Below are 26455 nucleotides of genomic sequence, written 5' to 3' on the forward strand. Positions count from 1 at the left end.
AAGGACTGTAATACGAAGAGTGTACAAAGTAACATATCTTTAGCAACAGCATGAAAGTACCACATAACAGGCACAATTTCAGAATAAACAGATATCTATTGGTACAATATGCATCACATGACTATGAATCATGAACTCTGATCTACCGCAATGTCCAACTGTCCTGAGCAAATTCACAACAGGCAGCGCGTGATACGTCAACGTGCTTTGGCATAGTAGACTCATACGCAGAAGCGATCTATCGCCCGTATATGTCACTCATTGTTCACGCAGAGAGATTGTGCATACCGCGGCTACTCAAAATGGTAATTACTTGTGCTTATCCTGAGTGTTGCAACCGATTAAAAACTAAAAGATTACGTTTGCTTGCAAAAACTCAGTTGAGTGTTGAATTTTCACAGACTCCCAACTTTTGAGCCTGATCGACTGAAGTTATGGTTGTTTGCTTTTTGTCACGTGCCGGCTGTTGTGAACGCGCTCAGGACAGTTGGACATTGCGGTGGATCAGACCTAAAAAATTATATAAATACTGTTCAGTTTCTTTGCACAGAACGATTGTTTTGATCTCAATGGAGCCGCAGGGTTTAATTCGGTTTCGTCTGTGTATGTTTTCTCTCAAACTTTATTTTTTTTTTATTCGTTTTAACAAAACGGAACAAACAGATCACCAGAGGCATCACATACAACTCTTACATTCTTCTTATACAGTCATCTTTTATAGTACAGGTTACTCTCCCATCAGCCCCCCACCCCGCCCGCAAATGGTACTGTATTATAAGCATAAACACCAACAGAGGTTCCCTCAAGTCCATATGATTTAGTCCTTTAAAATCTGCAATGGGCGGTCTCGTCTGTGTATGTTTTATTGATTTTTAAAGCTGTGGGTCCCATTGACTGCCATTATACTGACAGACGCAAGGGTTTGAGTTAAAAATCTTTGTTTGTGTTCTACTGAAGAAACAAAATCACCTACATCTTGGATGCCCTGGGGGTAAGCAGATAAACATAAAATTTCATTTTTGGGTGAACTATCCTTTTAAACCAAAAATGTGCAGCTTATATTTTTGCTAAAGCACTTACATATGTTGAAACTAAGCAATTCAAAAACGTTGTTTGTGGTTATCGATAGCACAACATACTTAAAACTGACCAGAACATTCCTCTAAGGATATGCATTCAAAACAAGAGACATTCACAGTCCTGAGCATTACTGGGATAAATAAGATGATTTAAGGTTATGCCAAGCAATTCCAAAAATGTATGCAAGATGCCGGCTCAGGTCTCACTCTGACTCCCTAAGAACGCCAAACTCAGAAAACCTGCACTGTCTACAACATATCCATGTATCATGTTACCTTGTGATAGATGTCCAAATAAAGTCTCTCCACAGGATGGTCTTTGTTTTTGTGCTCCTATTTAACTATTACGCAGGATGTTTTATATGCCATCCCCTATAATACTGTCAAAATATTTTGATGATTCAAAACGTCATTTTAAATTCAACCGTATGGTTGATGGCTAAGGGTGCAACAGATCAAATCAATGCAAAAGTAAATAAGCATGTTTGAGGTTATTTCTCATCATTTAGCTGAGATATGTTTTCAGAGAGAGCCAATGTAGGCAAAGGAATGCATGCGCGGTCTATTCTCGCTGGAATGTCTGCTGAGAGGTATGCTGACTGCTGAAAAATACAGCCCAATATCACTGGTGGGTGGTAGGGACAACAGAACATCTGTATGTGTGTAACACCCGTAGACAGCGGCAATATGCCCATAAAAGACATCTTTTATAAGCCAGCATGTGGGCACTGGGCAGATAGCTACTGACAGTCAAAAAATGGCACAAAGGCATCATTCACAATCCTTTGATAACAAACTATCATATTTAGCTGGAGCTCAAGCAGCGAGTTCAGTGTTTCACATCACTTGATAACAATTTCCTCTGATTGAGATCCAACAGAAGCAGGCCACCACTGGCTCAACAACATGCTCTGTAACTCACTTAATTGGCCTAGAAAATCAAATGGTTCATCATAAAACTGCTGTGCAAATCAATCTAACAGCAAGCTCTTATTCAATTGAATAGGAACGTCTCCCTTGGAGCAGAAATGGCTAATCTGAATTGGACATTTTTTCTGTTTTATACTGCCTGAAAGGCACTTGAAGATCAAAGTGGCAACCTGTCAAATGAAATAATAGGAAAGACCTAGTCATACCTTACCAGCTTTCGTTCACTTGCTGAAGTTTTAAATCGTAATGAAATGGAAATTCTCCCTACTTTCTTTACCCTTAGATCTTATTGATCTTATTGTGAAAGCTTAATCCATGCATGTGCTGCAAAAAAAAAAAAAAAAAACTGAGCTCGTAATATTTAGTTAAAATGTCATAACTTGAACTTCCAGACTTCTCTCTGATGGCGTATGAAGAACATTCAGTCCGCTTGGCATTCTGCTAAACTTCTATGATAAATTAAAGTATGTCATGCAGGTTTGTAATAACATGAGGGTAAGCAAACAACAGAATTTAAATATTTGGGTGTACATCATCTAATATAACAACACTATTTGTAGGTAACACTATACACTACCAGTCAAAAGTTTTTGAACAGTAAGATTTTACATTTGGTCACACTTTATATTAGGTGGCCTTAACTATTGTGTACTTACATCAAAAAATAAGTACAATGTACTTAATGTGGCCATATTGCATTGCAAAACACTTTTGCTTCTATTAAGGTGGGATATGGGTAAGGTTAGGGACAAGTTTGGTGGTATGGGTAGGTTTAAAGGGATAGTTCACCCAAAAATGAAAATTTGATGTTAATCTGCTTACCCCCAATGCATATAATTTTTTACCTTTGATACACAGCCACGTCCATCTGTCATGAGCACGAGTTTGGCATCAGTCACGTCACATGTGCACGCGCTTCTGGCGTAGAATACGCAAACGCCGTAAGGGGAAATTAGTTAAAAGTCCCGGATGAGTAACGTAAGCAAACGTAATCTTTTAGCTTTAAAATCGGTTTAAACAATCAGGATACGCGCAAGTAATTACCATTTTGAATAGCCGCTAAACCCACAATCTTTGTGCAGTGTGGAAACAATGAGTGTCGTATTCATGCGACAGATCGCTTCCGGCGTTTGCGTATACTACGCCAGAGCGCGTACATGTGACGTGACTGATGCCAAACTCGTGCTCAGGACAGATGGACGTGGCTGTGTATCAAAGGTAAAAAATGATATAAATACTGTTCAGTTTCTCACAAAAACCGATCGTTTCGTGTCTTAGGACATCAATGTATCGTCACGAGTCGCAGGGTGTAATTTGGATTTGTCTGTGCATGTTTTTGTTTACTTTTAAAGGTTTGGTGCCCATCCACGTCCATGATAAGGCTGGCAGACTGCACCGGTTTTCATTAAAAATCTTCGTTTGTGTTTTTCTGAGGAAACAAAGTCACCTACATCTTGGATGCATTGGGGGTAAGCAGATAAACATCAAATTTTCATTTTTGGGTGAACTATCCCTTTAAGGATGGGTTAGGGTGTAAGGGATGGGTCAACAGTGGTAATTACAGAAATTAATTACAAATGTAATTACATATAGGTTTTTAAAAAAAGATAAGTATAATGTAAAAACATGTACACAATAAGTACATTGTACCAAATGATTAATTTAAATGTAAGTACATAGTAGTTAAGGCCACCTAATGTAAAGTGGGACCTTACATTTTATTACAGGTCTCGTCTGTTCGCCAAGGCTGCATTTATTTGATCCAAAGTATAGCAAAAAACACTAAACTTTTTAAATATTATTACTATTTAAAATAACTGTTTTCTATTTGAATATATTTTAAAATGTATTTTATTCCTGTGATCAAAGTTCAATTTTCAGCATCAGTACTCTAGTCTTTAGTGTCACATGATCTTTCAGAAATCATTCTAATATGCTGATTTGCTGTTCAAGAAACATTTATTATTATTATTATTATTATTATTATTATTATTATCATCATCATTATTTAAAACAGTTGAGTACATTTTTTTCAGGATTCTTTGATGAATAGAAAGATCCAAAGATCACCATTTATCTGAAATAAAAAGCTTTTGTAACATTATACACTATACCATTAAAAAGCTTGGAGTCAGTATATACATATTTTTTGGGGGGGAAATAAATTATAGAAATTAATACTTTTATTTAAAAAAGCTTTAAAATCACAGGAATAAATTACATTTTAAAATATATTCATATAAAGTATAGTAAAACTATTTCAAATTTTTACTGTTTTTGCTGTACTTTGGATCAAATAATTGCAGGCTTGGAAAGCAGAAAAGACTTCTTTAAAAAACATAAAAAATCCGGTAGTGTATATCTGTACAATTAACAAATTTCTCAATGTTTCCCAAAGGAACCAATATAGTAAATCAGCCACTTTCAATAATAATTCTTCACAGAGCTAAACCTGACTGCAAAATATGGATTTACTCATCAGGGCAGTGTGAAGACATTGATATTTATTTACTCCTGCTGCTCTCAGAAGTGAGTAATGTCCTTTCAAGAGGACAAACCCCTGGAACGGGCCTTAATCTTCTTCCAACTGAAGTTTTGAGTTTGAGAGATGTGTCATTTCATCTGGGGAGGGGAAGGAGGACATAATCTTTTCTGCATGACCTGCCAACTTCGAACGAAGCGCTTCCCCAGCTCCCCAGCCGCAGCTCCTAAATCATATTTTTCACATGTGACTAAAGACAAACTATGTTTTAATCTAGAAACAATGTAATTTGTTTACCACAGGAACACGGGATGCTTACACACCTGTGAAAAAAAACTGTCAAAAATCAGCGTTCACCTTATTCACTGCCACTCAATGACAACTTTCTTTAGCTGCTGATTGGACCAACACGATGACACAGCATAACATGTCAGAATGACTTTGAGCATGTCAGCACAAAAAAAGCTTAGGACCCAAGTGACATGTTTACATAACAGTGCTGTAGGACATGAACTCACACACATGCACACACACAAACGCCCCAATCCATTAATCTCACTCTCAAACTGCACTGCCAGATCCAATTTCAGTATACTGTATATAAAAATGATGAACTGGTAGTGTAAAATCTCAATCACCTCTACTCTACATCTCTACTAAGGCATGTGACTCCTAACAGAACGCGAGTCATTGTTCTGTATCACTAAGGATTCAAAATGGAAAGGAAACATGCTGTCACTTGGCATTGGTGGATTCACTTTATTTAAAGTAAACATAAAATCAGTCATACAGATTCCTGGTCTTATTCCAAAGGCAAAAATAAAAATGTTTTCATTAACAATGTAATAACTTCATCTTCAATGGCTTTATTTTTGGCTAATGTCACAAAGGCAAATAAAATAAGTGATATTTGTGACCCTGGGCCATAAAACAAGTCATAAAAGTTAATTCTTTGGAATTGATATAGATTTTTTTTTTTTTTGGAGTTTAGACATCATCTGAAAGCTGATTAAAAATAAGCTTTCCATTGATATATGGTTTATTAGGAAAGGATAGGATAGGATAGGATAGGATAGGATAGGACGGGATACAACATTTTGAAAATCTAAAATATTGAGAAAATCGTCTTTAAAGTTGTCCATATGAAGTTCTTAGCAATGCATATTACTAATCAAAAATTAAGTTTTGATATATGTGACCCTGGACCACAAAGCCAATCATAAGGGTCAATTTTTTTTAAATGGAGATTTATGCATCATCTGAAAGCCGAATAAATAAGCTTTCCATTGATGTATGGTTTGTTGGGATAAAACGATATTTGAAATATTTGAAAACCTGGAATCTGAGGGTGCAAAAAAATCAAAATATTGAGGAAATCACCTTTAAATTTGTCCGAATGAACTTCTTAGCAATGCATATTACAAATCAAAAATTAAGTTTTGATATATTCACAGTAGGAAAACAAAATACCTTTAAGGAACATGATCTTTACTTAATATCCTAATGATGTTTCACATAAAAGAAAAATCAATAATTTTGACCCATACAATGTATTTTTGGCTATTGCTACTAATATACTGTATATCTATTCTACTTAAGACTGGAATTGTGGTCCAGTGTCACATATTTACAGTAGAAAATTTACAAAATATCTTCATGGAACATGATCTTTACTTAATATCCTAATGATTTTTGGCATAAAAGAAAAATCAATAATATTGACCTATACAATGTATTGCTGGCTATTGCTACAAATATACCTGTGTTTACCTACTTACAACTGGTTTTATGGTCCAGGGTCACATTTGAGCAATGTTTTAGGCTAATGTTGTAGATAAAAATGTGATGCTCATGCTGTGAGATGATAAAAAAAAAAAATAGCAAGAAACGATGCAACAATCATAGACATGCATCTGATTTATAGGTTAATGTCGAAAAACACATAATAGCACAAAGTAAGTCACTGAGCAAATTCAGATCCATAACGCAGTTATATTTAGTCAATGCAATGCAACGTGACAAACTGAAACAGACTGCAGAAACGCATTAAACCAAATAACACCAATTCAGGTGTGAGATGTCTTGAGTGTTCGATAAATGTCACAAATCTAGTTTATACAGATCTGAATCCATCACAATCTGAAAGATTAGATGTTTCATTTTTCCAAAACAGCAACATCTATCAATGGGTACACTGCGTTTCCATGTCAAAATGCTTTGAAAACCAGCTAAAAACGGGTGAAGCAAAAACATGAATATTTAAATCTCATACGCGTTATCATCTGTAAACACGAAAACACAGATAAACATGCTGTCCCCTTGGCAGAACAGCAGCTGGAGGTTTAAGGCTGCTAGTGCCCAGCACTTCTTTTATTCGTCCCTGACATTAAAGACGCCATTCCATTCCAATCCTTACCTTCTCCGGTTGTCATAGAGCAAGCGTCTCTTCAAATCACACAGAGACTGCAAATACAACAAAGCTCCAGCTTTTTTTACAGTCTCGCTCTCGGGTCTCCGCCTCTCCCTCCCTTTCCCTTCCTGCTGCTGTGGTCTTGTGACTTCACCAAAGACAAAAGCCACCCAACTCTTTTAAATAAAGGACACAGAAAGCATTTCCCCTGTAAAGACTGAATGTAATGTACAAACAATGGATCTGGGATCGTTTGCCTGTCCTTTACTTTGCTCACCCTTAGTATTTTTTCAGTTTATGTTCACAGGACTTGAATCATCTTTCTTAAACCAAGTAAGTAAGACAACTTTTCCTTGCCACAGGAAAGAGTCTCCGGATACTCTGGCCCTCACACAACAGATTTACACAAAATATCAGTGCAAGTGCAAATGAATGACATTTCCTGTTATATAATGCTATTAATATTTGTGCAGAGACAGCAGTTATTAAACAGAAGTTGTGCTGCAAGTGCTGCATCTACAAGAAGATGACAAATAATTGTTTATATATAATTTACTAGCTCTAACTCTAGACTAAATCACCAACAAAATGGGATATCATTTGTAAAACTCTCACAGCTCCAACAAGGTTCATGACCGATTATTTTATATAGAGCAGCATGAACTAAGGATCACATCAAAGCTTTTTAATTTCAAAATCAGCATGACGCTAAAGCATTAATGAATCAAAATTCAGAAAAGGATGACAAAGTGAGTCCCTTTGAATCTGAAGTCAGACAAACACTCAAAGTGAATTTATGCTGCGGCATACAACATAAGGAGTATTGCTCACTCTCTCCCTCTCTTTCAGTAGTAATCCTAAAGCTGATCTTTACCATAAAACTGGTGATAAATTCACGCTTATCTCCATACATTACCTCTGCCTGATTTCACTTGACAGATCAACCAGATTTGCAAAGAAAACTAAGAGTCCAAGAGACGATCACCCAAATAAACAGACATTTCATTTTCAGTAAAGTGACAAAATCCTTATGCCACAGATGCTGTTTTCAACCACCCACTGAAATGCAAAACGAGTCCAAATCCTCCAATATAATGTGCAGAGGGCCGTGGGGGAGAACAGGAGGAGGGGGTGGAGGAGATGGGGACTCAGACCTTCCTAATTCTGTATTTGAAACAAACATGTTTCATAGTCTCTAATATTTAATATAGATCTGGATCTGACATGCCATAAATCTGTTATGATCAAAAGCCTGATTGTACATGACCAGGTCAATACAGTCATGATTAAACAGTACTTGTAAATAGGGCTGTCACTAACGATTATTTTAGCAAATGAATAATCGAGTAATTAAAATAAATTGTTAAAATATTAAATTAAATAATAAATATTAAATTAAAATAGACCCAGGTGAACAATAGACTTTAAAATTACTTAAAATACATATATAATAGCAATGAGGCAATAATAATTAGTTAAAATAAAGTATAAAAAGTAAGTAATCATATGGTTTTATTGAACTAAACAGTTAAAATACATCATGTATTATAAACAATAGAGCTAAAGTACATTACACATTATAACAAATGACTGCAGAAGGCAGCAACGATGGTAATAGATGATTATGTTTACACTTACATAATCATCTTATTTTAATAACTAAACAACATTTAATTCAAATGTCCAATTAATCTTCGATATTTGGCAATTTCTTAACGACAGAAAAGCTACAGCCACTGTAATTTCTTAAATATGTGGACATCAAAATGTGTAAACTAGCGAGGGTTTAAGCTTTTATTTTGAAATCGTGATGAACAGTTAGCCTATTGAGAAAGATAATGATGTATTCTCCTGTGTTTGCATAGTTTTAGAAATGATTTACCTTACAAATCTGATGAAATTGTGCATGCTGCCTTCCCAGATGATCGTTATAATAAACCCAAATTCACAGTAATATGCTGAGATGGAATTTGAGACGCTCCAACACATGTAAATGATAACTGTTTGTGTGGAGCAGCATTTACTGTGAACGGAGCTGATCTGACACGCATGTAAATAATTAAAGTGCATATATTAAATCTGCATCGCGTATATTTAATTGAATTACAGCGTTTGCGAATTCACAATAGCATTGGTCTTTATTATGATTTTTAAATGGTTTGATATATCATGCAACCTTGGAAAATGGTCTAATAATGCGTTTTGTGGATTCTCATCTGTGAAATCCACCACTTCTGATATTTTGCTGGTTACTCGACACAAGTAAATTGCAGTCGAGGATTTTTTAAAATTGAGTATTCGAATTGAATGGAAGAATCATGACAGCCCTACTTGTAATATTCCAATAATATAGTACATTATATATAATTTGTCTGGGTATTATTGACCATATTGTCTGTTTTTTCTGTTGTGAAGCTTCAAGTAACAAACAAATACCCTAAGACAGGGTTTGTCAAACTGAGATTAATGAGTTAATTAAAAAAATAATGATTATTTAAATCATAAAAATGTAAAATTAAAATAAACCATCTTAAAAAAAAGTATTTTTAATCATTTGAAAAAAAGATTAAATATTTTATTTGTTTATATTCATGCCATTAACTGACATCAGAAAACTGTAAACATGCAAATGTGTTGTTAAATTATTAACACATTAACTTCAGGGAACACTTCAAGTCAGTGTTTAGAACAAAAACAAAAGGGTTTAACTGACAAAAACAGTCTGGGAATCCCTGCCTTAGAACATCATTATAAGATTCGAAGAGAAAATAGTTCCAAAACCAACTGACCCTTCGCAAAGACCCGCCCCCCTTAGTTACTGTTGCTATGTCCTACAAACATTGCCGCTCTCATACTACACATCATATTCTCATGCAGTGAGAAATACATTGTGGAACAAAGAGGAAACTGACAACACGCTGACAGACAAGACAGAGCAGGTTACATCTGGTATGAAACAACGTTTCAGCTTTAAAATGTGTCATTTAAAAAAAAAAAAAATGTAAACAATAAATACCATATTCTTTAATGTGTCCTAACAGATTACTGTATTGCCCTATCAGAACAACTGACACGTGAACTGATTGTCTTTTCTTCTTTACTTAAAGCATAAAAAAAACATGAAAACATCAGAACGTACTTTATTTCAACCATGGAAAGACGTCAATACACACAATTTTTCAAGTTTAAGTCCAGCGAAGTTAATCTACTCTTCTGTCTACTTTGTTTGTCAGAGAAAATGGCAGATTCGGCATTATGATTGGTCAGATCACCTGTCAATCAACCTGTTTGTGAAGAGTCAATTGGGTTGCCTGTAGACAGCATTTTAAGGCATTACAGGCATCCTTCTGATACCTTCTTTTGGACTAAAGTAGCATCATATATATCCTTCACAAATAAGGCAATCCCATAATGCACCATGATAAGCTCAGTGAATAAAATCCATGCATAGTGGAGTAGTGCTGGGCGATATGGAAAAATCATGTATCACGATATGGATTATTTTATATCACGATAACGATATATATCACGATATACCAAAATAAAGTACGTTTTCAGTTATTCTCTGAAAAGTTTGACAAAAATATCATTGCATAATTTTTTTGCAACTTTATTTTTATTCGTTATTTGAAGTGACATTTAACTGAACTGTCACAAATAAGAAAAATACATTTTAGTGCAGCAATATAAATGTATCAAATGACAACAGATGTGGTGGAGGTAGAGCTACAGTAGCCTTCACATTTTTTATCCACATCATAGTTAAATAGTATTATCAAATAAAGTGCACAGCCATTTCAAGTTTCTGAGCAGAAAAGCACTCAATTATAAAAAAATAAACAAAACATTTTTCAACCTTGTAGTGCAAAGTTTGCAAACCAAAATAAAGTATCACGCCTGTTTCACACATACTCCGTCTGCAGTGCGTATGCAGTCCGTGTGCGTTACGTATGCGGTGCAGAGGCAGCACGGACTCGTTTTGCTTCCACACAGAACGCGTTTGCAGTCCGTTCCTGATCCGCGGGTGTTTACCACAAACACACCATTTATCCGTTATTTTAATTTCAAATCCAAACGTGCTTTTTCAGCATTGGGATACTCTTTTATCACAGTACACTAATACAATAATACTAGACATATTCACGTTTAAACTCAACGTATTATAAACAACGTAGGCTATTATTTAATGCACTTGACTTCTAGATTTGTTTATTAGATTGGTCAAGCAAGTTGCAACACATTTAAACCCAGCATATGTAGGCTATAGCTTCCTTTTCATATTGAAATTGGGCTATCACAAATATTTTAAATTAAAACTTACCACAGACAAGCAGTCGGCTCTCTGTGCCTTTCTTTCGTATTAAATCTTTATTAAAAACCATATTTTAAAGAACTTTTCTACCTGGACAAGTGCATCTATTATGTTGCCTTGTTTATTTAAAACTGCACTATTTTAAACCTAGCCAAAAAGCCACGTGTTGACTGTGAAGCACAGTAGACTGCATTTATGGTACATTTCCGTGTCAATCCATGGTCATTTTTACAGCGAACAATGCGCTGTCACTTTAATTCAGCGCATGCAGCGCAGCAAAAACAGACTCTGTGCCGAAAGGATCGCTCCACTGCTGCAAACGCACCGCTTCTGGAACGCACTACCGGACAGCAACCGCGTGCAGTGTGAACGATCTGATCCGTTAACATGGGTGCGGAAAAAAATACGCAACGCATACGCACTGCAGACGAAGTATGTGTGAAGCGTCGGGCGCGGAAACAGTCTTTTGGAAGAGTTTGCACATGACTGTCTTCTGGTCCGTGTCGGAGCTCTTGAAGCCAAAATGCAACAAAATCACTGACGTATCCCCACGTGTCGGTAAAAGTACTTCTTGTCTGCTGCCTGCGTAGCAGTTTCAGTTTGTTGCGACTCGATCCGGGCATTCATCTTCAACCTCTTGCGTCTCCATCTTTAGGCACTCACGAGTTAAAGCATGTCGCAACAACGTAAAGCGTCACGTCGCACAAGACGGAGTTTCTTTGTCAAAAAGTTCGTTTTATTCTTGATTATCACTTATAGGGTAGAGTATGCATTGCACAGCAACAAGACACTATCATACATTTGTCATAGCCTATTTAATACAATATTTTCTTTAGTAATTGATAAAATTAGGTTAGAGACGATAGAAACGATAGAAGAGAAATAGGACGATAGACACTTTTCTATCGTCCCCACGATATATATCGTCATATCGCCCAGCACTATAGTGGAGGATGCAAGAGAATGTTGATTATAAATAATTCCTCAATCCCCAGAAGCATAAATTAAAATAGCAGTTCAGTCTAATTCAAAAAAAAAAAAAATAATAATAATAATAATACAACATGGTGTCTATATAGTGTTGCAATTGGTCACTTATGAGGTTAGGATGATGTAGGCAGTTTTGGAACAGCCAGAGCAAACATCCAAGCTATGACATCCAAGTTAAAAGTCTGTTTGGAATTTGAATTCTTAGAATTTCTAAATATAAAGTTCCTACCTGAACCTGAGGAGGGGATCATGTTCCCAGATCTTTGGACTTCATCAAATCTGCTGAAAATTACATTCAACCTGTAAGAAAAACAAGAAAAAAGCTTTTAAAAGGTTAAATATTGCTCAGTTACAGAAAAACAATAATCAGACCTTCAGAACAGTAACTCCTGGAAATGTGACCCTCAGTGTACACAAAACAATCCTCAGAAACAGGTGTTGCAAATCTAACAACAAAGCCGCTCAGCAAGCAGGGTGAAATGTCTATAAAATGGAAATGCCTTTCATTTGGTCACTCCCTTCATCCTAAGACAGCACCTGACTTTTACTACACTGTTATTTAACAAAGACTTAAGACTATCAGCTGGACATGATGACATTAATGACCTAACTCATAAACTATGGACACAACAGACAGTGAAGTACTCAGTTGCCAGTACTCAGTTGTCAGTTACGCAGTCTAAATGTGTGGTTCAAGGCCAGAACAAGTTACAATGAGGACCAGACTTTTTGCCGTTAGCATAAGTCTGGCTGAGCGAGACTGTGATGTAACGTGTCACATTTCAGCATGGATGCTTTTGTGATCGTGTCAGTGCAATGCAAGTTCTGCACCAACTATATTTGACCCCAAAGCAAACCGGCAAGTCCAGAAGTAAGTGTAATCTTTGTGAGGTTAGCCAATCATAAGAGAGGTCATTTACAGGTCTTAAAGTTACAGTTGCAAAAAAACATCTTGTTTAAAGGTCAAAGAGATAGTTTTGTAATAGACCGTAAGTAATAGTAAGTGGATCAAAGGAAAATGTCCCTGAAACTCCTCCCACTGTGTATTCACAAGCTGAGGATGTTTTCTTCCTGTAAAACCCTCTGAGAATCCCTCATCCTTCACATCGCTCTCAAAAGATTGTCTGTGCGAGTCAGAGGCAGATCATCAGAGCCCTGCGCATCAAAGCCGATTCATCGTCATGTTCTCGGCTCCCTGTGAGGGGATTCTGCCACGCTAAAACTGGACGGGCTGCCACATTTCTCAGCCTTACAGTGTGGCAAAGAATCATTTTAGGTTATAAACAAGGCTGAACACTCAAAAGTTGCATGTATGATACTGATTTTAAAAAGCAACACTGTGAATATTGTGATGATGTTAACGTTCAAAGCTCTAACTGGCGCAGTCATTAAATTCTTAGTAGGACAAGTGAGTAAAGCCTTGTGATATTAATGTTTAAGAGGATGTTGTTTCCAACAATCATGCTGGGATTTCATTTTAAATGAGGGCATCCCTGCTGACAAATGCAAACATTTAATCCTACAAGTTCATCATTTCTGCTGTACCAAATGTCCCACCACAGAATTTTGAATTGCAAATGAGATTGGATGCCTTTTCTCCAGTTTAAGAGAAGGGAAATGCTGCCTGCTAAACCCTTACGCACTATAATGTTCAAAAGAGATTTCATCCTCTATTCACTTCATCCATGCAAACTGTGTGCCTCTATATTAAGCTGAGAAGATTTGAATTTTGCAGATACATCCATTCAGTCTGAAAAACTCACCCAAAAATGAAAAATCGTCAATCATCTTCAGAACACAAATTAAGATATTCTTAATTAAATCTGAGTGCTCTCTGACCCTGCATAGACAGCAACACAACTGAAATGTTCCCAGGTATAGAAATGTAGCAAGGACATCACTAAATTGCCCACAGCAGAGGGGATGAGAGGAGAAGATTTGTTAAAAGAAGTCGTTAATTTTGTTTTCTTCGCACACAAAAAGTATTCTCATAGCTTCGGAAAATTATGGTTGAACCCCTGACTATTTTATCGATGTCCTTGCTGCGTTTTCTGGACCTGGGAACATTTTAGCTGTGTTGCTGTCTATGGAGGGTGAGAAAGCTCTCGTATTTCATCAAAAATATCTTCATTTGTGTTCTGAAGGTAAACGACGGTCTTACGGGTTTGGAACGACATGAGTAATTAATGAAAGAATCCTAACCCTTTAAGGCTCAAAATGAATAACGAACATTTGGAAAATTAAAACTTTGTTTTGCACGCTAAATGTGGGGTTTGATTCTTTGACAGATGCCTCTAAGGGCCATTTTAATTGTGTGGTTATCATTTTTAGTAACAGGATTTGGTCTAGTCCCAAAGAATTTGGACACAGATGCACATGAAGCCAACTGTGAGAAGGCAGCACGGAAATGATATTAATCTAATAAATCAAATATAATGAGCGCAGCTCGGAAGTGGAAATGAATTGGCATTAGCTTAAAATATTTTTCTATGACCCAAATGATATATGTTGAATTAACTCAAAAATACTAGAGTTGCAGTACAAATACTTGAGCCTCGGTGTTCACAAACTTGTTGGACGCTGTGTCCGAAATCACAGCAAACTGTTTCCCCCAGGCATGTTCCAATTGAGCCTGCCCTCAAAAGTCTTAAAACTATAACCACTGAGAAGATCAGAGAAACAGATGCCTGCATGGTCCCTGGAGACATGCACAGATTTCAAGTGGGAGGGACACCTAACAGATGTTACAACCAAATTCAGACCACAAGCAAATGCCTTCCTCCTCTCCATGCGTTCAACTTTAGTCAACTCTTGCTGTGCTGTATCATGGTTAGACACTTTCTTTGCAGACTCAAACATCTTAGACTGGCGCTATGAATGCCACACTTTTATGAATGCTAAACCACCATATCAAAAGGTTTAAGCTTAATTACATAGGCAGTTTATTATGAGCCTGTAATGTTAGCCGCTAAGAGCATATTAGTCTCAAGTTAGAGGGCAGAGCCTGATTCTGGGTCTGGAGGGACATTAAGACCTAATGACCTGTATGAATAGCCACTTTAGCCCCTTAAGGGAATAAGAACTATTACAGTACTTAGAGATTGGTTCATAAATGTTTTCACTCTGTTTAGAACTCTTACTAATGGGGAAAAAACATCTGTGTAGATTTATCAATGCCTGATAGAAGTAAATGAACAGATGCTGCAAATGTCTCAAAAATTAGACAGAAATCCATCTGATGTAAATTTTTAGATGTAAAGCTGATGCACTGTCTGTGAATTGGTACAAAATTAGGAAAACAAGAAGAGCTTACCTTGATTGCGGCAGTCCTTTTTTGCTAAGGTCAATCCTAACCTTCTCTCCAACATGTCTGTATATTTCCACAAGGCAGTTCATGGCCGCATCCCGAACCTGTGCAGGTAATCAACAACAGTTTCATAATTTCACCCATTTCACTCATGGTAGCTTTAACATGCAATATGGACAGTGCCTTGCAAAATTATTTATACTTTTCATTTTTTTTCACATTTGGTTATGTCCATACACCATAATGGCAAAGCACAAAACTGATTTTAATTTATTTATTAAAATAAGAAACTTGACAAAGAAAAATGATTACATTGCATAAGTATTCATACCCTTATCTGGGAGGGAAAATGCATGTAAGAGCAAAAACCAAGCCCCAAAAAAATTAACTGCCTGTAGAGCTCAGAGAAAGGACTGCATCAAGCCACACATTTGAGGATGAGTTCAGAAAAAAATCTGCTGCATTGAAGGTTCACAGAAGTGTGTAGTCCCTATTACCCTTAATGGAAGAAGTCTGAAACAACTATGACTTATCCTAGAGCTGGCCTCCTGGCCAAACTGATCAATTGATGGAAAAGGACCTTGGTTAGAGTGGTGACCAAGAACCTAATGGTCACTCTAGTTGAGCTCTATAATCATACATGCAGATGGGAGGAACTTACAGAAGGACAAACTGCACTGCAATATTTCACCGATCTGAGCTTTATGGTGGTGTGGCGATACTCAATCCTCAGTGAAAACTCATGAAGACACACTTGGAATTTGAGGCACAGCACCTAAATAACTCTCAGACTGTGAGAAACAAAGTTTTTTTGGTCTGATGAACCTCAATTCCAAGCATCATGTTTGAAGGAAACCAGGCACTGCTCATCACCTGCAGAGTACCATCACAAAAGTAAAGTGTGCTGATAGCAGTCTCATGCTGTGGGGCTGTTTTTTTTACTGACAGTGACTGAGGGATTTGTCAGAATGGAAGAAAAGCTCAATGCACCAAAATACTGAGATAGCCTTATTGAAAACCCAGTCCAGAGCATTCAGAACCTCAGACTGGGCAGAAAGATCACCTTCCAACAGGACAATGAACCTAGACATACAGCAAGAGTGGTTTATAGACAACTCTGTGAATGTCACAACTAGCCACAGCCACTCAAAAATTTCTGGAGAAACCTGAAAATGTCTGCCAGCCCACATGCAAGCTGACAGAGCTTGAGAGGTGAAGAGGTGAGGCGAAAAATGGCAGATAATTACCAAATGCTGATGTGCAAATCTTGTTGCATCATACCCAAAAAGAGGCTGTAAAGGTGCTTCAACTAAGGTGCAATGTACTTACTTCAGTTTTTTATTTTTTAATACATTTATGAAGTTGCGACAATTCTGTTTTTGCTTAGTCATTATGGTGCACGGAGTGTAGATTGATGGAAAAAAAGTTATTTAAAACAGTTTAACATAAGGCAGCAACATAACAAAACATGAAAAAAATAAAGGGGCATGAATACTTTTGCAAGGCACAAAAAGCAAAGACATCACTACTTATTTTTTTAGTTTATGTTACCATTTGAAATGCTGTATCTGTTAACAATCATTCATATTGTAAAATCTATATTCATCTAATAAAAACAAATGCACGCTGTCATTTTTCCACCAACTCCACCACCAGAGGTCACTATAGCTTTGTGTAATGTTGCTACCTTCGTCCATTGTTCTGTAAAAAAGCCATGTCATGCAGATCAGAGTTTAATTCTTGAATGTCTTGATTCCGACAAATGCACATACCTGACTTGTAGGGTCTCCAAGTAGATTACATATATGTGGTACAATTTTGCTCAGGGTTAAGCCTTGGGCACCGTATCTGAAAAACAGAAGCGATAGCAACAGGGAGGGCAGCATTAGTGCATCATGGGGGTTGAGGTATCTTGCCAAGTTCAGCTTTATTGGGTGATCCTCCTCAAAGAATGTGCTGCTTCATTTTCATTTTAATAGCTTAGCATCTCTATTCAGCAGAGAAATTCAACTACAAGTGAAAATTTTAAACACAAACGTCAAGATTGTGTTTATGTGGAATGAAAGCTACAATATCCAGACTAAGAGGACAATGGGACTTACGTGTTCAGAGTTGAGATGAGACAAAGACAGACTCCTTCTCTGGTCCGGTTGTTTTTGTGCTTGAAACCCCCCAACATTCGGTCCCATATGTACTGTGAAGCAAATCCAAATGCAATACTTTCAATCTAATACAATTAAATGCCAGCTAATCTCATTATAAGACCTCCCATCAGCCTCTTCACGAAGCAGAGTTCAATTTATTAACTAAATGAAAACACCACAAAGGCATCTCACAAGGGTGCTTCTGAAGCAGGTTGTTTAGATCGTACATTATAAATATTGTTTAGGCTGTCGTGATATTTTAACACACAGACAAAATACAAAGATGTTTGTCCTGTGTACACACAAGAGGACTGCGGTGTTAGCTTTAGAATAAATGGAACATCCTGGAATTAACATTTAGCCTAAATAAACACAAATATTACCTGAGGACTAGCTGACTGCTCCATGATCTTCAGCAGCAGGGTTTGATCTTGGTCTCTGACTTGATCTTTGGCATCGCCTAACCGATCTATCAAGCTGGGTAAAACTGAAAATGGAGAGAACAAAGATTAGATATTAGGGATGCGCAACACTATTTTCATTACTGATTAGTCAACTAGTTGGAAGCTTCAAATAAATTAAGACCTTCAGATTATGTTTTAACAGGAACATTTCTCACAGCAGACAATCTGAAGCCTGACAGTGATGGCCTTGAAATTCATTGATGAATGCAGTGAATTTGTTTGATGACTGCAGCAGTGATGCTTTAAAGCAGGTGACTTTTAAGAAACAACTTCTCAGAGCTTTTCAGTGTATGCTGACAGTTTCAGCACTTAAAGCAACACTGTCAGCCAACTCAAACCTCATACATTCATTTAAAGGAGAAGTTCACTTCCAGAACAAACATTTACAGATAACGTACTCACCCCTTGTCATCCAAGATGTGCATGTCTTTCTTTCTTTAGTCGTAAAGAAATAATGTTTTTATAGGAAAACATTACCTTATAGTGGACTTCTATGGTGCCCCGAGTTTGAACTTCCAAAATGCAGTTTAATTGCAGATTCAAACAATCCCAAATGTGGTTGTAAACGATCCCAGCTGAGGAACAATGGTCTTTATCTTTAATACAATTTATATACTTTTTAATCCTCAAACACTCGTCTTGTCTTGCTCTGCCTGAACCATTTTTTTCCAGTTCAAGACAAATAGGGTATGTCGAAGAACTCCCATCTTATTTTCTCCCTTAACAAAATCATTCCAAAATCATCCTACATCGCTGCAGAAATACCGACCCAGTGTACATGCAAAGATCATAAAAAACTTTAACAAAAAAGGTAAAACAGAAATGTAGGATGATTTTGAGATGGGAGATTTAACATACCCTAACTGTCTTGAACGAGACAAAAACAGAGTTCAGGCAGAACAAGAGCGTTTGAGGTTAAAATATATATAATAACTAGGGCTGTCCCCGAATAGTCGAAGATTCGATGCATCGATATGCAGAGCCTGATTCGACCACCGATCTCACAGTCGAATCTTCGCGGGTGAAACGAGCATCACACCATTTTGGCAATATAGGGGTGCTCAATGTCTAACTGCACACAGAACTACTAGATTTTGTACGGACATATTAAGTTATAAACAGCCTTAGATTATGATAATGCAGTAAAAACAAAAGTGAAAAGAAAGAAGCGTTCAATAAATATTTTTAACGTGTTTGTGAACAAATCCAACCACCCCTGTGACAGATTTAATTTTCACTTGCCCTGATCCATGATGAGATGAGGACGGCAGGGATTAGGCGGCGATCACACCGAACGCGTTTTTGCCGTTGGAGGCGCCTCTTTTGAATGGTTTTCTGTTGGCAGTGAGCGTTCTGCGCTCCGTTAATGCGTCCCCGGCGCCTCGCGTTTTTGCAGGAGCGCTCTGAGCGCCTGAAGTTGAAAAAAAATATCAACTCTGAGCGGAAAAACGCCCAACGTTATTCGCGTTCTTTCCCATTGTCCAATCTTTCGGGTCTTCGAAAGTTTACCGTCGCTTAAAAAGTCCGGAGACTGCAAGAAATAGAGGAGAAACCTTTGGTGTCTATCATGGGAAACCAGGGGCTGTATTATTTAGGGTTTCTGCTAATATGACAGTTTAATTAACAGCAAAAAACTAGAGTTTAGAGCGTTCGCGCTATAATCCTTTGATTTGACTGACAGGACAGCTGTTTTGGTCGTTGCTTAGCAAAAAAGGCAGTGCTGTGCGCCTTGCGTTTTTAGAACTAAAAGACGCGTTCTGTCTTTTTATTTAAACCTAAATAAGTTTGTCTGTCAGTTTTGCAGTCAGGCAGGCAGTTTTGGTCGCTTTATTAAAAGTTGTTGCTGTGTGCAGTGTGTAAAATAAAATAAAAATTGTTTTACCCTCCTGCTGACTATAGTGTCGTGTCCCTCCTATCCCATTCACACACACACACACACACACACACACACACACACACACATAAGCCTAGATGATTCGACTATCGGTCGACTATAGAAAGATTCGAAAATTCTGATTCGACTATGAAAATTCTTAGTCGGGGACAGCCCTAATAATAACCAATCGTTTTGCTAGACAAGACCCTTCTTTCTTGGCTGCGATTGTTTACAACTGCATTTGGGATCGTTTGAAGCTGCATTTAAACTGCATTTTGGAAGTTCAAACTCAGGGCACTATAGAAGTCCATTATATGGAGAAAAATCCTGAAATGTTTTCCTCAAAAAAACAATTTCTTTACGACTGAAGAAAGAAAGACATGAACATCTTGGAGGGCAAGGGGGTGAGTATGTTATCTGTACATTTTTCTTCTGGAAGTGAACTTCTCCTTTAAGCACCACTGCTTTAAAAAAATAAAAAATTCCTTGGATAAACTATAACATGAAAATAAAGTGTCATACAATGATCGTTTGTGGTAATAAAATCGGACAGAGAAATTTTCACACATATGGGGCCAGATTTGCTAACAGCTTGTGCCAGCGGAAACCGTCTTTTGTAGGGATGTAACATATCAAAATCTCACGATACGATAATATCACAATATGAAGTCCATGATACAATATTTATTGCGATTATTTTGAAAAAAATTGTACATTTTAAAGTTACATTTTTTTATCTAGCGCACTTTGAGAGTATAAAATAAGCGCTCCAACCCATGTTCTTAACTGAGCAAACTTAAGTCAGAAAAAAGTCAGTGAATTGACTTGTACCTGAACTTTAAAGGAGAATCAACACTCTTTTTATTTGTGATATACTGTCTCAGTCTAATTTACATTCACACTGGTGTTTTAGGAAGCCAAACGAATAAGAATTCAATAAAAATAACAACAACAATGGCAGTAATAGCCATATACTGTAAAACAATTGCACTGCAAAATAAATGAAAATTAATATTTCATAGGCATATAATTTTTGCTTTACAGTACACTAGGGCAATTACAATACTTCGTTCCTAATTTCTACACTTATAAAGGGATATTTTGAATTTGGACTGCAACATTACCAATTTAAACTGCTGTTAGCAATTCATACTGCACCTTTAAGCTTTTATTTTGATGGAAACAGCAGGAGAGCCTTTATTTTGAAGGAAAACTCCTGCTTCAGTGAAAACAGGCTTAACTCACAGCACGTGCAATAAACAAGTTCACTGAATTCATTCACTGTAAACGGAGATGTTCAGAAGAGCGGAAAACACCCGATCACAAGCTAATCACCTAGACAAAGTGCGTGCTTTGCCTTTGAAACGAGCAGCAAAAACAGACTTGATGAAGGAGGCAAGTCATATTGCACTTTCGTATTGCTGTCACGTTATCACGATATTCACAATATTTACTAAGGATTTACTTAAGACACACAGTGAAGAATTAGCACTAAAAAAAGGCAGAGACAAAGTTATTTTTGCGCCTGATCTTTCTGAATATGTATTTTTAGGAGTTACCCTTTCAAGAGCAACATTTATGAGAGGAGAGTATTAAAATGAAACACGCAACGTGATTTACTATCGTTTGCGCTTGTCAAATTACTGTTATTTGCACCATTATTTAACGCCCAAAATAAGCATGTCTTAAAGCAGGCGCTAATTTGCACTGCACTTGGTAGATTGATCTGGTCATTATGGAAATGATCTGGCCACGTCTGTGTTTTTTAATGTGCGCATTGTTGGTAAATCACACACAGAATTTTCCCCTCCCATCAGCGATTTTGCCCTGTTTAGTAAAACTGGCCCTTAAGTAGGGATGGCGAAAACTAAAAAATTTCTTGACCGACCACCGAGCCTCATTAGCCGGTTGAAACCGGTTAACCGATTAGTTTAAAATATGGTACGCTTTTTGAAATAACAGCCATTTCGCGCCGCGCCTGCAATTTCGCAACTCTGACGCATCTCTCTGCCGCTCTGCCTCCCGCACACACACACACACACTGCCACTCACGTCACTTTTTAAAAATCCCCTAGGATATTATTTTTGTTGAAATTAAACAAACGAGTAAATTACTATTTAAAAAATTGGTTGTTAGTAGGACTGGACCAGAATATTCAAATCGAATATTCGTTCGGTGGGTTGGCATTCGATTTTAAATTTTGAGATTCAATATTCGGTTTTTTTTTTCCATACACCTTGCATCCCCCGCAAAACGGTTCTCATTTGCGCTTAAATATGAATGAAGAAGATCAGACTGCCGCGCCACTAACACAGAAACAGCAAAAAAAAAAAAAAAAAAAAAAAAAAGAGAGAGAGAGAGAAATTGAGTAATATTTGAGAGACACTATAAAGTACAGTCGGGCCCACTTAAATGGTTTAAGCAAAACTAGGGATGTGACTGTCGTAATGACAACTGCGCCTCTGCTTTAAATGCAGCATAAAGCTAACGCAAAGCCCCAGCAAAAATAATTACCATGAATGTGTCGGGGAAAAAGTAGGGAGATATTTGAATTATTTATTAAAAAACTGGTATTTGACACAAAGATGAAGTTGATCCTGATGCCATTTGCTCATTGACGCGGCTTTAATACCTACATGCATATGCATTAGGCCTATAGCTATTGGATTTGGAAGAGTTTTGTTTTCGATTTGAATTATTTAAATTATTTTTTTTTACAGTTTCGGATGATATATTAGTCTTACCTTTATGAGCAAAAATGAAGTTTCACATAGCGCTGGCTGGCGCTTCCATGTTCTGCAAAGCGTGCTTATATCTATGGGTTTTAATTGAAATCGTGATGACTTGGTCGTTACTTTAAAAAACAAAAACTTAAATTTAACAAATAAAAAGTGTTCCAAATATATGTCTAAATTAACTTTATAACCTAAATAAACGAAAATAAATGTAATCACTTTGCTATTAAAAACAGCAGCTGTGCAGTGGGGAAGAGAAAGAGAAAACAGACCGGTTCCAGTCGGACTTGGGCCAGTAATTCTGATGAGCTGTCGGAGAAGGTCCGGGCGAGGTTTTAGTAATGTTTGCAACGAATGTTTCTTAAATAGCCGATTTAACATTATTATTTAGGCTAGATTCATATTTAAATGTATTATTTATTTGATTTATTTTAGCGTTTTGTAGGCTGATTGTTCACTGACGGAAGTGCTCAAATAAACACGCACGTTTGTTAATAATGTTTGGGCCTCATTTATTTTGGGTTTCAACATAATATACATAGGCTGTGTATTTTATATAGGCTTATATACACAAACGTTATATATAATGTATATATTTATTTATTTATAAATAATTTAGATACGAATAATTTATTTATATATAAACACCGCGCCATTTTTTTCGTTCTTCTTTTATTTAAATAGCCTACCCTTCACGGTGCCAGTAATTACTGTGCTAATTTCTGATTTGGGAGTGATTTGTTTGTTAAAATTTTTTAGGCTAACGTTACCTTATTAAAAGTATTGCACTTAACAGACATGTGTGTTTTGTATCACTAGCGCGGTGTCCGTTCATGAAGCGTATAAGCTCTGCCTGTGTGAGGCGCGTCGCATCCAGCAATGTTCTATTACAATTTATTAATTCTGAACGTGTGGTGTGTCCATATTGCACCAAAATGCAACACTGCACTCCCTCGGGTCCACAGCAAAAATCGTTTGGATGAACTGTTCTCGACATAATAAAAATGCAAACAGAAAGACATACAGAGATTCCTGCCTTTATTAGAGAGAAGAATATGTTCAGCCCCTCCCACCGAAGCTTCGAAGCTCAAAAAATGGTATTCGGACCAGCCCTAGTTGTTAGACCGTTGTGTTCTTTTGTGTTGACATGCAGATGTTTGGATAGGCCTATTGGCCCATGTGCGCCGTTGCGCGCAAAGTTTGTATATTTTAAACACTTCCGAGGATAGTGGGGGTCACGAGTCACTGGCACGGTTATTTTGGGGGTCGTGAGCTGAAAAGTTTGGGAATCCCTGGCCTAACAGACTGCAACATGATAAAACCAATGGATAAAACAGGCACCTTCAGAATGCGTAAAAGACGCACCGGCACTTTTTTTTTTAACCGACTACCGACAACTTTGACCGGTTAATGTTGATACGGTCAACCACCGGTCAAACGGTCATCGGTTAACATCCCTACCCTTAAGGTATTAATATTCTTACCTGTACCAACTTGGTGCCGAAATCGGTCCTGTAATCTCGTCACTAAGGCAGATAGAAGGTCCATTCCCAACAAGGCCAACTGAAGACAAAAAAAAACAAAACATAAAATTAAACAGAGACAAAAAAAAAAAAAAACTGTAATAAATGTGTGCATTTTTATTCAATGTAAATGTGTGTGTATTGTTGCACTATACACAAATATTTAATTAGCTTGAAATCTTTAGGTAACATTATAATGTCATTGTCAATTCAAAGTATCACACAGAACAAAGGAAGTAAGAAGGTACAATTAATGAAATGGCCACCCCTCCCCCCAAACCCAAATGAGTAGAACAAAGGATTATGGGTAACAATCTGAGTCTGACTGAGCAATTTCAGCTGAATTCAAAATAACATGACCATATTACAACATCGAACACTAGTATTAGAAATACTACATTCATATACTTCTTTAAGAGTAGTATGCTAATGTTACTTCAAACAACATAGCTTTAGTCTGAATGAGTAGTGCAAAGCATTATGGGTAGCAGCATAGAAATCCCAGTCTGAATGAGAGGAACAAAGGATTATGGGTAACAATCAGAGTCTGAATGAGCAATTTCAGCTGAATTCAAAATAACATGACCATATTACAACATCGAACACTAGTATTAGAAATACTACATTCACATACTTCTTTAAGAGTAGTATGCTAATGTTACTTCATACAACATAGCTTTAGTCTGAATGAGTAGTGCAAAGGATCATGGGTAAATCCCTAACATCTAATTTATTTTCTCCTTTCTCTGCCTTTTTTAACATTACAGCCACAGTGTTCTTTTCCAGTAAAGTTCGTTAGACATGTTTAAACAGATTTCACTCCAAATGGTCAACAAATTTGTTTCTATTTTATTCCAACCATCACAGAGAAGACTGGCACAAAGCAAACATACTGCAAATGCTCCGCCCAAACAGTTAACTGTCCTTGTCTTGGGGTTGAGGACTGTTCAATGAGCATATAGCGAGAACAGGCCTGCTAACACCATATCAACACTAATCGCATCACCTGACTTCCTGAAGTCAGATACTGGTGCAATTTTTGGAAACCCTTAAATAAGTCAAATGTAAATCTTTACTAACAAATGAATATGCAACTAAAACCGGGAGTACTTTTTTGTTCCACCAGGGAAAAAGGGTGGAGTGTCTAGAAAACCATTTTGAACAGTCATTATTTTCGTAATTTCCATTAATGTGTCATTTCACGTTTGAAGTTCATCTCCTGTCATTTTTTTAGTCCTGCCCTCTTGATTTATTTTACATATGAATTTAGGCAGCTGGGTTTGACTCAAATATAACTACTATAACAAAGTCTTGATCCATTGTTCTCACCCATACAGAAAATGACTGTAATTATGCTGGTGACACCCAGGACTGAGACAGATAAACCAGATCAGCTGAGGAGAGTATTAAATGCCTTAGAGGAGGTGTAAAAAAAGGCAAGTCGTATCATGAGGTGCTGGCACACAGCTGATTTCTTTGTTGTCCTGCTTAAAGGGTTAATTCACCAAAAAATAAAAAATCTGTTATTAATTCCTCACCCTTGTGTTATTCAAAACCTGTAAGACCTTTGTTCATCTTCGGAACACAAAGTAAGATTAAAGTTAAAGAAATTTAAAAGCTCTGACCCTGCATAGACAGCAACATAACTATCGCTTATTAATTGACTATTTGATTTTTGACCCGCATCGAGTAAAACGGCAATACCGGAAGTTGCGTATTTCATGGACGAGAATCGATAAAACGCATTATTAGACGGTTTTCCAGGACTGGATTATATATTAAACCCATTTTTTTTAATGCTATGATTCAGTTAAACAAATGTATTCGATGCAGGTTTATTATGTTGTTGTGAGTTTATTATAACTTACATCTGAGAACGCAACGTGCGCCATTTCATCACATTTGTAAGGTAAATCGTTTATAATATATACCTATGCAAACTCAGGAGAATACATCAATATATTTTTCATTATGCTAAGAGTTCATCGCGATTTCAAAATAAAAGTTTAAACCCTTACTCTGAGTTTACACGTACATATTCATTAAATTACTGTGGATATAGCATTTCTGTGGTAAAGATATGACCAAATATTAACGATTAATTAAACATTTTAGTTCAATTTTTAATTTTTTAATTTAAATGTTGTTTAGTCTAAACAAAGATTAGATCGTGCAGGCCGTTGGCGCCCTCTGCAGGCATTT

At 36.8% G+C, this 26455-nt stretch overlaps 1 protein-coding gene and 1 non-coding gene across 2 annotated transcripts in view; one reads left to right on the top strand and one right to left on the bottom strand.

Moving 5' to 3' along the window:
• clasp1a (cytoplasmic linker associated protein 1a) overlaps positions 1–24289 on the bottom strand; it is a 136195-nt gene extending 111906 nt beyond the window's left edge. The window contains exons 1-6 of the mRNA XM_073845836.1: positions 24215–24289; positions 18038–18141; positions 17613–17704; positions 17283–17358; positions 15517–15614; positions 12433–12503 (exon numbers count right to left, since the gene is read on the bottom strand). Coding sequence (XP_073701937.1) covers positions 12433–12503; positions 15517–15614; positions 17283–17358; positions 17613–17704; positions 18038–18141; positions 24215–24278 — 505 coding nt within the window. The 5' untranslated portion in view covers positions 24279–24289. The remainder of the gene's footprint in view (positions 1–12432; positions 12504–15516; positions 15615–17282; positions 17359–17612; positions 17705–18037; positions 18142–24214) is intronic.
• Positions 24290–25171: 882 nt separating this feature from the next.
• Positions 25172–25300, top strand: LOC141341251 (U4atac minor spliceosomal RNA). The gene has a single exon (XR_012356645.1). It is a non-coding gene; the product is annotated as a U4atac minor spliceosomal RNA (small nuclear RNA).
• The last annotated feature ends 1155 nt before the right edge of the window (positions 25301–26455 follow it).

This window comes from Garra rufa, chromosome 8 (genome assembly GCF_049309525.1).
Source record: "Garra rufa chromosome 8, GarRuf1.0, whole genome shotgun sequence".
Lineage (NCBI taxonomy): Eukaryota > Metazoa > Chordata > Actinopteri > Cypriniformes > Cyprinidae > Garra > Garra rufa.